The sequence below is a fragment of the Fundulus heteroclitus genome, chromosome 10 (genome assembly GCF_011125445.2).
Source record: "Fundulus heteroclitus isolate FHET01 chromosome 10, MU-UCD_Fhet_4.1, whole genome shotgun sequence".
NCBI classification, from domain to species: domain Eukaryota; kingdom Metazoa; phylum Chordata; class Actinopteri; order Cyprinodontiformes; family Fundulidae; genus Fundulus; species Fundulus heteroclitus.
In genome coordinates, this window is record NC_046370.1 from 14,089,138 (window position 1) to 14,103,655 (window position 14,518).

Genomic DNA, 14,518 nt, shown 5'->3' on the forward strand with positions numbered 1-14,518 from the left:
AGAGCTGAGTGCAGTGCTGACGAGACAGCATCCTCTTTGGAGCGATTCTACCTGTAGGCAAACCGCAGGCTGTCCAGGCCAGCAGAGATGATGTCCGTGGTATACCTTAGGAGTATCCTCTCGAAGCACTTCATGATGTCGGGGCTCAGAGCGATGGGACGATAATCATTAAGGCAGGTGATGATTGGTTTCTTGGGGACGGGCACGATAACGGAGGATTTAAGACAGACAGGAACCGTGGAGAGCTGCAGGGAGAGGTTGAAGATGTCCAGAAAGACCCCTGCTAGCTGGTCAGCACACGATTTAAGCGTCCCGGCTGACACCATGTCTGAACCTGCACACTTGTTGGTGTTTACCTTTTTCAGGGAAGAGGTAAATAATGTATATAATATATAATACAATATGAAACTGTTGAAAATATGCAAATATGAAATATTTTCAAAAGGTTTTACCTACAGTAATTAAACTTTTTGACTAGCCACCAGTGGCTCTATCTGGTACCCGCTTTTGAAAACTTTCTAGACGCACCCCTGTATGTCAAAGTGTCTTTTGGTCCTGACTGCTGGGTGACGAGAATACACATGATTCATGCTTCATGATCTGTCCTTGTCATGCTTCCACTTTGTCATCTATTTCTCCTCCCCTCACTCCTGTTTCCATTTCTGCGCTGAAGGTTGTTAAATGTGTTTAACAAGCCCTCCGCTGTCAATGCACCGAGTCGGCATGCAAATGTATGCAAACACACAGACGCGATCAACATTGGACCTCCCTTTTTTTTGACAGAAAGAGAGCAGCAGGACTGAGCGTTTGCACTTTAAGCACACTTGTACCAGACAGAGGCAGAAAATGAGTAATCCAAGTCGGTTGTAAAACGGACGCATTAATAAAGACACAAAATGTAATATTCATAATCATAGCAGAAGTTCATTATGCAAAACATCACTTTGCATCATTACTGCTGGAGGGTGCATACTGTAGCAGATGTATATTGCCTATAATTCAAGTGTTAGGAGGTTATTGCTTTCGTGTTTTGGACATTGTTCACCTAGATTAAAAACCTGTTACCAATCTTATTCATTTAATCTCAACATGTTTAAAACATGGTCAGGATTAATTGATGTTACTTTCCTTAATTTTGTCCGCTACTCTAATATTGACGTCATGACAGGCAGTCAAATCATTGATTGTAGCCTTACAATTGAGATCAGTGTTATTTTGTGCACAGCTATAATGTTAAACATCCTGCCAGACGAATCTGAAAGATGACATGCTGACATTTCAAAGCATGTTTGATAGCCTACAGGACTGTATCAGTAAAGGAGACTTGCCTTGTTTTTCACAGGCCGACGGATCCTCCTTTCTACAGATGGGAGCTTCTCTCGAGCAGCAGGTCATCTGCATGTTCAAGGTATGGAAATATGTCCATCCAAATCTCATTTATACTCCAGAGGGGAAAAAAAGGTTATCATAACAAATAATTAGAGGGTCAGTCGTGTCTACTGGGACTTCTATAGGCCGATTAACACCATAAAGGGACAGCGCAAGAGTCAGAGGGGGAATCCCTGATCTGAGGTTCTGGCCTAATTTCCAAATGAAACCAGTCCAATCTGGATTTACGATGGATTGTAAATGTTCTCATGGGATTACATAACGTCATTGTCAAATGTGTTTGTGAGTCGATCTCATAATCCTACAAAAGTCTGTTAGACCTTAATTTCACCTCGTTCACGTGGACAAAACATTTTTTTAACAACTTTCTGTCCGGCTGACACTTATAAAAGTGCAAGCAGGATATAAACAATTGTCAAGTTGTTGTTTATTCTGGCAAAGCTGAAAGTATTAGTAGTAGTATTAGTTGGAAAATTGTACACTGGAAATTTATTTGACAAAAGGAAACTGATTTGTTAGACTAATGTCTGAACTAATACTCAAACGACCCCTTCAGGCATTTTTATGCACAACGGGAGAATGAGATTACCACACGTTCTATAAGAACGGAAATATTTAGTGATTTTACATCTTATAAAACTGGGATCAGGGAAACCTTTTGATCAACCTGAAACAATTATAGTGCCTTGCTAAAGTATTCACATAACTAAAACTTTTCACATTTTGTCAGGTTGCACCCAATAAAAATTGACTGTATTTCATGAGGATTTTGGGTTCACCAACAGAAATTATATTTCAATAGTCAAGTGGAAGACAAATGGTGCATGATTTCTTAAAATCTGTTTATAAAATATTTTTGAGTTACATATTTTTTTTTATTGTGTGCCCATTTATGTAAATTATACTCCCTGATGCTGAGTGGGTCCTCCTACTATATGAGTGCTCCTGCAATCTGGGAGACAGAGATCTCCACAAACTGCAACAATGGTATCCAGAATGAGAATAAAAACTGTGAAATTAGACTAATTCAGCAGTGTTTTCAAATAGTTCAAATGACAGGTGTGGTTTTAAAGCCACAGACCACACTCCAAACTGTGTGGAAATGTGTAGCTAGACTCCCAGAAAGTTGGGGAAAAAAGAAAGCTCTGGTCAGGATTACAATTGGATTACATGGGCTGCTGTCATCGCTTTAATCCGTGTCTCTGAACATAGATGCTGTTAAATATTCTTTATTTATTCTTTGTTGGTTAAACGTCTTTCTGAAAGGTTTGAATGTAACCTTTAATGTCTCTGAAGACGCTACTTAGGTATTTCCCCATAGGCTGTCCGATTTTATCAGCGCATTTGAATACAATACAGTGATAAATTCTAATTACAGGCCAGGCCAGGAAGAAAACCTGTTAGGCGCTGAAAAAGACTTGAGACTGGGGCAGAGGTTCACCTTCCAGCAGGAACAGCCCACATACAATGAGAGCTAAAATGTGGCGTTTCCAGGGGTGAAACGTAATTAGTTACATTTACTTGCATTACTCTAATTAAGTACAATTTGTGTGTACTTTGTACTTTTTTTCAGTGGGTTACAAAAGCAGAATTTTTACTTGTACTTGAGTATGAGTTGATTTAAGTATTTCACTAAGTTGCATTTATTATCACATCAGTTACTGAGTAAAAACAAAGAACCAAGGCTCGAGGTCAAAGTTATCAGATCCCAACATGGCATTAGCAAAACACATCAACTACAGTTGAAGAGTATAGAGGTGCTTCTTAATTAAAAACAGTATGAGATCAATATCTTCTCTTTTCCTTTGTGAAATGCAAGAGAGGGATTATCTTATGCTAATAAAAAAAAGGAACTAAGGTAACTTCAGCTTAAAATAAAATTTAATGAGGTACTTGTTATTTTTGCTTGAGTAACTTTTTAAACTGGTAAGTACAATTTTAATCACAGTAACTGTACATTTACTTGACTGCATTATTTTGGTACTCTTTCCACCACTGGATGTCTTGGGTGAAAGCATATTCATGTGTTAGAATGAGTCAACGTCCGGTCCAATTAAACAACCTAAAAAACATATGTGAACAGATGTCCTTCTTCCAATCTAATCGAGGTTGAGCCATTTTGCAAAGAGAAATGAGGGTTAAAAAATCAGTCTTTAGATGTGCAAAGCCCCAAAAGACTTGTAGCTGTAATTGCAGTGAAAGTTTTTTTTTTTTTTTTTTTTTTTTTTTTACAAATGACAAATTCTTGGGAGCTGAATACCGATGTATGCCCCACTTTTCAGATTTTAGTTGTTCCAGTTCCAGTGTAGGATTTTCCCACCATAATCTGTTTCGGTGCTCTTGTGTAAATGTTTGATCTTTAGTCTGAACCTCTCTTACTAAGCAACAGGTTTTTGGAGTGTTGTTTATGTTTCAATCTAATTTTTCTGCTTATTTTCCTTTACCTTTACATGCCTGCGTCAGATCTTGGAGGAGTATGACTGGGCCGAGTTTGCTGTGATCACCAGCTTGATGCCGGGCTACGACACCTTTGTGGATATAGTTCAGTCCTACACCGACACGTCCTACTTTCTATGGAATCTGCAGGATATTTTGTCTCTGGAAATGTCGGTCGGCTCTAATGATTTGAAGACCAAACGCATGCTGCAGCAGGTAAAATTGAACGGCAGCATGCATCTTTTCCTCAGCATAAAGTACACTGCATGGAAATAGCAAAGCTGACAAGGGTCTCTATCTTTTACAAATCTTTCGTCGTCTTTTTTTTCTGTCAACCTCTCAAATGTTTGGGAGGCTCCCTGAACTTAGTTGCTAAAAGTTGAATAATAATTCTGGAAATAACCCCTTTTCAGGCTTTGGCTTTCCACACATTTGGTCATATATAATAAAACCATGTAAAACATATAATATATTCCTATGAGTTTCTAAAAGTAGAACATTTTGAAATGCTTATTTCAGTGCACACAAATAATTTTTATAAGGGGGCCTCTTAAGCTAGAAATGAGGACATGTTTGATAAATGAAAACTGATTTGCTACATGAATAGTTTGAGAAAACATAAACATTTCAGGAAAAAATTGGAATATTAATTCATAGTATAAAAAATGCTAATGTGTTTATGCCAAGTTAAAATAAAATTGTGTTTCAACTAGGGCTGCACAATATATTGCAAATTTATACTTATTGCTAAATCACTGTGTACAATATTCACATCATAAAGACCCACTAACTAGAGTATTTAAGTGCCATGTAGTTAGACTGTCTGTGCCAGTAATATATTTGGTGACACTTGTTGTTTAAACCCATATAAAATCTTTTACAAGCTAAAGCGGTGGTAAAGTGTTCAAGTGATTATAACTAAGTTGTTTTATTGCCCAAAATGGCTGGATAGTCTGTTCATTATCTAGGGGGTCTATGTTTGCTATGAGCCCAAAACAGAAAGAGATTACCTATTTTTATTATGTATTTCTTTTATTACCAGCTGTAGCAGTATTGTGGCATTTACCAGTTTTGCTGCATTTTGTATGTTTTTCTAATATCATGTGGCTCTAGTTGTGGCTACAGTGCTTAAAATAGACAACCCAATTTTTATTCTTTTATCTAAATTTATTACAAGCAACAAATAGTCTTTTATGGTCAGATTTTAAATTCCAATGCCTGCTCTAAATGTACTAGAATAAATAGTTAAGAACTTTTGAACTAAGACTTGAATTATTATTATTTTGATTATAATGGGCCTTATTAGAATACGGAACACGCTGTGTGTTAAATCAAATTTGTTAGAATTTAAACTGTTTTATTTGTGCATTAAATAGAGCACCCCTGGCAATGGGTACCGCATTTCATTGTGCAATACTTGTTGCACCTGCGACAAATGTTGCTTCAGACCGCAGACACAATCTTAAGCTGTTACTTAGCAGACAAGGACTAGTTTCTCATATATAGCAATTAGAAGTCTGATGTGAGAAAGATCACATATGCGGTCCCTTGAAGCTCCATTTTCATGCTACTTTTATTTAATATGTATGCTCTCATAGAGTACTACATTGTCTCTTACTATACAGTGCTGTGAAAAAGTACCTATCCCAGTATTTTGACCATTTCTGTACAAAACTTTTTAGTTTTGCAGTTTTTAAATATAAATTCAGTTATTAAGACAACAAACGCTCAATCAGTTTTACGGAGGTCCAAAGCTTTGAAAATGAAATCAGGACTATATCAAACATGGTAAAATTATTAGTATTATGAGAGTAGGACATGTTTGATTTTGTTACACTAACTTGGAGTCGAGTTATTCTTACTGATTTTACAGTCTTTTAAAATTAAATTATTTATAATTTATAAGTCTCAAGTGGGCACTTTGAATATTTTCTAACAATGTCATTATATTTTATAGGCAAGGCAAGGCAAATGTATTTGTATAGCACATTTCAGTACAAGGATAATGCAAAGCGCTTTGCATGATTAAACATAGGAAAATAAAAATAGAATAAAAGCGAGTTGGAATAAAATGTAGAACAATTGAAACAAAATAAAACATGGGAAAATGGAAACTAAAAGCAAATATTAATGATGTTAAAAACTGTTGGACTACAAACTTAAACTAATGATGTTTTAGTAAACAGTTTACTAGTTTTACTAATCACTGCAAACTAGAACAGCCAAAGGCAATCCTGAACAAATGTGTTTTTAATTTTTTTCAAAAGGACTCAGCACTTTTACAGTTTCCTGGTAAAGGTTTGTTTGTGTTTAAAATCATACAGTAAAGGGAAGCATACATTTGTTAACCTGAAAATTTCCTGACTTGAGAGGAGCAGAATAAGTTTATACGTCTGATGCTGTGTCCTGCATATTTTATAAACAGCAGATTTCTTGTCCTTTTGCAGTTGGACTCCCAGGTCCTGTTGGCGTACTGCTCCCACGAGGAGGCGCAGTACCTGTTTCGCATAGCAGGCGAGCTGGGCCTGCTGGGGCCCGGCTACATCTGGATCCTCCCCAGCCTTGCCGTAGGCAACCCCAACAGCCCCCCACCTGCCACCTTCCCTGTAGGTGTGATTGGTGTGATTACGGACCAGTGGAGGAAAAGCTTGCGGCAGAGGGTGAGGGAGGGCGTCGCCATTGTAGCTAAAGGGGCAGAGAGTTTCAAGAAGGTTTATGGTTTCATCCCTGAAGGGCATGGAGATTGCAATAAACCAGCAAAACAATCGGACAACAATACCCTGTTCAGGTGAGGAATGTTTATTTCATCGCTTCCTATTTTTTTAAGCGCATGATTTTCTAACCATCCTTCCCTTTTTCTTACATTGGCAGATCCTAATATGGTTGTGAAGTTTGCACCAAGAGTTGCGTGATTTTTCAAATTTGCCAGAAAGTTGCACCAAAGGCCAAAACTTTTAAAACAAGATAAAATTAAAACAAACAAACAACCATGGGGTCATATGTATATTTCTGACAGACGTGGTTATTATTTTGAGTTGTTTATTAGACTCAAAGCAGTATTTTTCGTTGGAATAAGGAATGACCAAATGCAGTCCAGATCCGTTAGAAAATAAACCTTGAAATTGCCCTTTAATTGGGTGCTAATAGGAAGCTCTGAAGCAGATGCAGACTTCACCTTTGTTAGCAGCTAATTGCTACTATCTTGTCTGTCTCTATCACCATGACTTTATTTAAGTGCTGGGATCTTGATACATGCCTCCGTTTTGCCCTGTCTCTGTATATTGACTTATTTAGTTCATTTATAAAAGTTTAGAGTCAGGACATGCTAAAAAAAAATAGGCACAAGGGTGCAGGTTTTACGATCGGGAGCAATGGAGACCTGCGTGTTCGCATGTTGCTACAATACATGGTTAGGTCATAGCAACTTTCACCTGAGTAGTAGAAGTTTGTGCAAATTTTCTGTTGTATTATACCTGATATACAGGGACTGAGAATAATGTAGGGCTGGTATAGCACTGAACAAAAACCAGAAACTGTCTGCCTGATGGATTATGTTGAGATGAAGCGACTCTCATTCCTCAATCCGACTGTGGTGCACAGGGTGACTTAAACTAAGTCAATCTAGCATTTCTAAAATAAACTATAATAACATTAAGTAAAAACTTTATACATTTGTCAAACTTCAGACGGTGTTCAGCAATCAGTGAGTATGCCAACATAGCAGGGCAAACCAGAAACAACTTCCTTTCTTACTTCAAAATAAGACTCTCAAACATGGACACTGCAGGGTTTCAAACTTGAAGCACTGGTGCTGATGGCTTCACCCTTTTGCCATTTCATGTTTGTGTAGTTTGTGTTCTCAAAAACAAGTTGAGATGAGTTTTTAGCAATAATTGATCAATCTAAGAATCTCCGTTTTGTAGATTTCTCTGGTAATGAGTTCGCAAAGAAATGACAAACCTGTTTAAAGACACCTGAATCAGTGTAGATTGATCCAGTCCAGGTCTTGCATGTTTGTTTTTGGAGGTATTTTCCAGTATTAGAAAGTTTTTCTTTCAAAGTATGCATAAAAAAGGAAGTCATGTGCTGGGGGATGTCAATTTTGATCAGACTGGGGTTGCTTTGTACTCACATTGACAACTGAAGCTTTAAATGCATTTTATATATTCCACTCATAGTCTACTTTAAGGAATCCTCAAGGTATTTAACATGTAAAGTTTTCTACTGTGACAGACTGCTAAGAACACTTTCACACAATAAGTCAAATTCACTCACCCGCATATTTATACACCGATGCGCAGATCAGTTGGCAACCTGGGGTTAAGTGCCATCAACATGTGGTAGGGAGCTGGAATCCAACTCAGAACCCTCTGATTGCCAGGCAACAGCTTTTCACTTACTTCACCACATGTATTCACCTGCAATTCGATCACACTCCACAAGACAGATTTCACTTGCTGTGGCATTTTGAACATTGTGAGATCTCACACAGGCAGAGGACAGTTTTGGATTTTGCTCTTTGAACTCCTCAGAGCATAACATTAAGTGAACATTATGCGTACCTCATTTGCATTAGTTGTGGGACGTAAATCAGCCTGGATTCATTATTTAAAGCTCATTCTGTCTTGGATTTAGACTTTAACAGATATCGAGACCATTTAGTAGTAGCATCCTGACATCCAACCAATCAACTCGGATGAGCTGCATCCCGGCTTAAGACATTAAATTAAGCCCCGCCAGGGAAAGCTTTAAGCTTAATTACAATCTGATTGTTGTGAGTGTGTGTTAGTGTAAATTAATATGGAATATCCAATGCGTAGACTGCTAAAGTTACGCACTTTGATCGCATATTTTTCACATCTTTTTGTCTCTTTTATCTTTGGTTGGCATATAGACACATGCTGAATGTAACGTGGGAAAGAAAAGAACTGTCATTCAACAATCAAGGCTTTCTATCCAACCCCTCGATGGTCATCATTGCTTTGGACCGGGAGAGACTGTGGGACAAGGTAAACACCTGCATGAAATGAATCACAGAATCGCACATTAAATATCATCACTAAACCTGAGATTTAAGGATGCCCCCTTTGTCTTCCATTCCACATAATAAAAACTGTAGCAGATACATAATAACCACTGTGGCAGAAATTTATTTGTGCTTTGAGTAATATTATATACAATGAACAAGGGGCATTATTTAGCTTAATGTGCAGATTAGTTACAATTTAAAGAGAAACTCCTCTAGAGAGCACTTTCAAATTAGATTTAGGATTTATTCTGTTGTTCTTACAGCATATAAAATGTGGCCAAATATGAATGTGACACCATCCTAAACCATATGGCCCTGAAAATGTTTATTTGGGCGCATTTCTGATTGCTGATGCCTGTGCAGATGACTTTGATGCTGTGAAAACGTGTTTCTTTTAGTTGTAAATGTTTAAAACATGCCTGGGCTTCTGCAATTGAAAGAGTGTATTTGCAATACCAACTCATATCTGCTGAAAATGTAGCACGTTTTCTCTCATCAGCAGACTTTGAGCTCTGAAACTTCTCATTGTCAATTATTTAGAACATCAATCCAATGAAAAAAGTAGAATTCACATACAGCGAGCTGAGTGGCTCTCAGAAGTGTATAACCCTTGTTAAAATGACTAAGACCAAGATTAATAATTTCCAAACTTTCCACCTTTAAACATTACGTTTTTAAAGTTGAACTGAAAAAAACAACTCCCACACACATTTGTTTTGTGAACAGTAAAAAAAAAGAAGTTTAAAAAAATTTGCAAAAATGGTTTTATAGGTCTGCACATTCTTCATACTTCTTAAGACTCAATTTTAGATTTTAATGAAAAAAAAATGGTTTCCAATGTTCCTCCCTATCCAGGATTAGAACATCGTCATCCCTAAAAGAGGATGGAGATGCTCTGAAAAACAACACCATCAGGCCAATATTGGGTAGTTTACACTCATCTGAAGGCCAGTGTTCACTCTTTCAGGTATAAAGATATTCTCATCCTGGATAGAGAGGAACGTTGGATTGAGAGAGGAATAAAGGGGGCCATTTTGGTAAAAACTTGGGTTTAAGTGCCTTGCCCTGGGGCACATCAACATGTGTCAAGGGGAAACTGGAATCAAACTCATAGCCTTCCAATTGCAAGACAACTACTCTACCCATCGAGCCACAGTTGCCCATGCACATGTAGAACACAGCCGGTACTTTGCTATCAGCCTCCTGGCATCCTCTTTGACCCATTTCCATCTGGTGTTTTGGTCCATTTCAGAAAGTTCAGTCTGTCACAGTTGTCCCAAATTTTCTCCAGTTATGATGTCTCTATTCACAGTACGATGATATATTTAAGGGCAATATTCTTCACCCCCCCCCTTTTTTTTAGAGATTCTATCAACTTTTGTCTAGAGGACAATGAGAGACACCTAAACCAACAAGCAGACAAACTGAAAGATGCCGTTAAAGCATCCTGGGCTTCTTTAAGAGCTCAACAGAACTGCAGGCTAATCTCCTGCATGGATCGATGCAGTATTTCATGCAAAAGGAGCCCCAGCCAATGAGTGCATACACTGTACTGTATACTTGGACATACGTTTCAGGAGGTTGACATTATTGTATTGAAAATCCTTATTTTATTAGTGTCACGTGATATTCTAGTTTTTTTAACTGAATTTTTTGAATTTTTTGCTGAAATAAATGTGTAAAATATGTCCATCTATGTAAGATGAATTTCTATATATATTTTTGAAAATTTGAAGTAAATTTTTAATCTATTGGGATCCACCTGAATATTTTAGAGGACACACAATTTAATTATGTGCCTCCATCTATTTTGTGGAGGAGCCGTCTCTCTGCCTCGTTCTTCATCACCTTGCCTTGCAATCTAGTGTTTTTGCTTCCTTTTACACGTTGAAGCACACACTCAGAGTTGGAGCCTGAGGATGTATTGAAAAACTGCGACTTACCAGAAAGGTCTGAATGTAATCTCACTGCTATGGTTGAACTCATTTATTTCTGTCCTGGGAGGACTAACCCACTTTGTCAATGTCACTTCCTAGCTGGACTGTATGTTTTAATGTGTGTACAAACCTGGACGTGTAATTGTGCTGTAAATGTGCAAAACTCGCAGACGGTTTCTGTTCATGTTGTGTCTTTATATTCCCCTGAGAGTTAAATTTTTTTGGCAACAAAACACACATCATGCAAGGTCTAACATTTCTGAATAATTTTCCTATTTTACTCTAATCTCTTTACATTTGTCATTCCCTGTTCTCTCTCTGTCCATCATGTCATGTACCTCATCTTTTAACATGATGTTGCTTAGGTCTATTCATTTTAGGTTTTTCTTTTGCTTTCACCAAAATCTTTAATGGTTTCCTTATGTGTGTGTGTGTGTGTGTGTGTGTGTGGGGGGGTATATTAGATATGATACTGCAAATTGGAGAAGGGGGCAGGATTATTTAAGCCTATGCTTTTTCCTGGTTCATTTCAGACATGTCGTTGTTGGTTATTGGTATAATTGGTGCAATTTATTTATTTGCTGAAAACTGTGTTACTGTACATGTCTGAAAAACATGTTCATAAAGAATATTATACATATATGATTGACCAACAGAAAGTAATTCATAATTGTTTAGTGGAAGGAAAATAAAATAAGGTTATCAAACTTTTTCACAAACAAAATTTCCAAACATTCGGTCAGCTGCTCTCAGCCATTCCTCCTTTCTCAGTCAGCTAAGCTGTTGCTGCCAATGACTCCATGTTCCCTTTGTATAGATGATATGCTTGACCCTCTGCAACTAACTGTATTCTATTTTTCACCGTCTAGACTGAATATATGACAAGATAAGAAATATAAGATAAGATATATATAAGATAAGAAGATAAGAAACTCCTTTATTGTACCAGAATGGAGAAATTCTGAGGTGACAGTGGCAAAGAGACAGATTGTTACACATGGTTTAAAGTAATGAAAAAAAAACAAGGTAATCAAATCTAAAGTTAGTTCTAAACCAACAGAGCATGAGATTTATCAGAAACGTCTAAAATAAAAATAAATTTCAGAGAAAATATGGCACAATTATTCATAATATGGCATACTCAGATAAAAAAGATGAAATATTCCAGTTTGGAAAAACAGGTATGGGGGGCAGGATGTGGGGATGGTAGCACCTCAGGGTTTGTGGGGTGGGCTCTGGTTGATTGGCCTGTTTGGTTTATGTTGGCCACATCTCTGGATGGATGGGCCCGTGGGTCATCTGGGCTGGGATCGGGGTGGGGGGGTTGGACCGGGTAGGTCGGGTTGTGGTTTTCCCCCCATCTTGATGTTGGGGTTCACCAGGGGTCCAGGGCTGTATACCCCTCTGGGGTGCCGATGCCTGGACCTGGGAGTACAGGATGTGTGTGATGAGTGTGTGTACTACAACCTGTTTTTTTTGTAGGGGTGTTCACATGTGTGGACACTGGGATGGGAACGTGTGAATGTGGCTATGTATGGGGTTTTCTGTTTGTCTTTTTGTCAAGCTGGGTTTTAAGTGGCTGGTGCCTTGGCCCACTGGAACGTTGGTGGTCCTCGGTGTCCTGTGTGGGGCCTGCGCCCCAGGGTTTCCTGGGGCTCATCTCTGTTCTTCCTTGGAATGGGGGAGGCAGCTTTCCCTGTGTTGGTCCCTCTTGGGCACCCATGTTCTGGGGGTCTCTTCGGACATCTGGGGTTCTGGTTCCCCTGGCGTCTGTCTCGGTGCTCTGGGGGGTGGGTCTTTGGCTCCTAACAATGACTATTGAGCATTTTCTTATGGAAAAACCTTACATACACAAGCGTGCTCTCGCAAACACCTACAGGTGCTTGGATTCAGGTACAGATTCATTTTTATACAGAAAACCCCTATTATTATCTTAAGCTGTCACTTTATACATTTCATACTAAATGATACTGCATATTTTCAGTAGGTTGTTTGTATCTGTAAAACTTTATCGACTGGTTTTGCTGTTATTTTTATATCTCTCTTTGCAGGCGTAGAAGCAGACTCAGAGGATGTTATAGTGCTCTCTTCCTTTCCTCTCCTCTTTCTCCTTCACCTTTTCTTCCTTTTAGTATTTTGTCTCATCTGTTTCTCCCCTTTGTTTTCCTATTTTACCGTCCCATTTCAGTGTCCATTGAACATGAAATAGTCCCAGCATAAAAGCTAATAAAGCTTTTTGCATACATAAATCAAGCGGAGCGCTATGGCCAAAGCAGTAAGGCTCCATTTGTGAAAGTAGGGCTCAAAAATAACAACAACAAAACAAAAAAAAATTCAAAAATGATACAAAAACAGAATGTCTAGATTGGTGCAGAATACAAGTAGTTAATTAATTAATTTTGACGGGTCCAAAATATATAAATATTTACTCCTGGTTACGATGCCAACATTTACTCTAAAGGGTGGTTCCTAGAGTCTCTAAAAGTAGAATGGGAGGCAGATCCTTTAGCTATCAGGCTCCTCTCCTGTGGAACCAACTCCCAGTTTTGGTCCGTGAGGCAGACACCCTGTCTACTTTTAAGACTAATCTTAAAACATTCCTTTTTGACAAAGCTTATTGTTAGAGTGTCTCATGTTACCCTGAGCTACCTCTATAGTTATGCTGCTATAGGCTCTGGCTACTGGAGGACATCATGGCCTAGTTTTCTCACTCTACTGATTTCTACTGTTCTCCAGTTTTGCATTGCATTGAAATGACTGTTGTCATTTCAGCTTTTAACTTTTTACTCTCTCTCTTTTTTCTCCATAGTAGGTACACCTGGTCTGGCGTTCTGTTAACTGTGACATCATCCAGAGAAGACGGCTCACCCGCTATTACCATCTAATGTAGAACAGATTACTAGATCAATGTGTGCTTCTGTGCTTTTTTGTCTGTCTTGTTGTGTCTCTGTTCTGTCTTCTGTAACTCCCAGTCGGTCGAGGCAGATGACCGTTCATACTGAGCCCGGTTCTGCCGGAGGTTTTCCTTCCTGTTAATGGGGAGTTTTTCTTTTTGCTGTCGCTCAATGCTTGCTCAGTATGAGGGATTGCTGCAAAGCCATGGACAATGCAGACGACTCTCCCTGTGGCTCTACGCTTCTCCAGGAGTGAATGCTGCTTGTCGGGACTATGAAGCAATCAACTGGTTTCCTTAGGGTAGTTCATTGTTATTGTTTTGAGGCGGGTTTTTCGCGCATGCGCGCCGGACTGGTAGGCAAAAGGCGAACACAATGGCGGACGCAAACAGAGAAACTGACGAGTTCTCCGCGTATTTTTCTTCTTTAGATAACGTACTACAAGATCGTTTTAAGAGTAAGTTGATGGTTGATGGTATCAGATTGCCAGATCCACACAGCAAAAGCCTTAAGGGACGGAGCGAGTCTGTGAAATGCTGACCAAGCGCTCCGTACCATGACATGTACAGCTGCCTTATAAACATGGCAGGCCAGTACAGACAGAGAGCACGAAAGCATGAAACCACTGGACGGCTACAATTATTTTAAATCGGGAAAAAGGCTCCAGCAACGCCCGCGACGCCATGAGGGATTAATCGGTCAGAAAATGGATGGATGGATGGATGTTGTTCACACATGTTTGTGCAACAGCACAAAGCGGCGTCGGACACAGGCCGCGTCTCAGCAGAGGCCCGGTAGGTTAAAAAAAAAAAAATTTCACTACGGATTATTTA

The 14,518-nt window shown here is 38.8% G+C and overlaps 1 protein-coding gene across 2 annotated transcripts in view; it reads left to right on the top strand.

The window, feature by feature from the left end:
• Positions 1 to 14,518, top strand: part of LOC105926429 (glutamate receptor ionotropic, NMDA 2C) — a 91,277-nt gene that overhangs the window by 36,144 nt on the left and 40,615 nt on the right. For both annotated transcript variants that reach the window (XM_036142076.1, XM_036142077.1), the window contains exons 4-7: positions 1,343 to 1,408; positions 3,853 to 4,041; positions 6,273 to 6,613; positions 8,720 to 8,834. In XM_036142076.1, the coding sequence (XP_035997969.1) occupies positions 1,343 to 1,408; positions 3,853 to 4,041; positions 6,273 to 6,613; positions 8,720 to 8,834 (711 nt within the window). The remainder of the gene's footprint in view (positions 1 to 1,342; positions 1,409 to 3,852; positions 4,042 to 6,272; positions 6,614 to 8,719; positions 8,835 to 14,518) is intronic.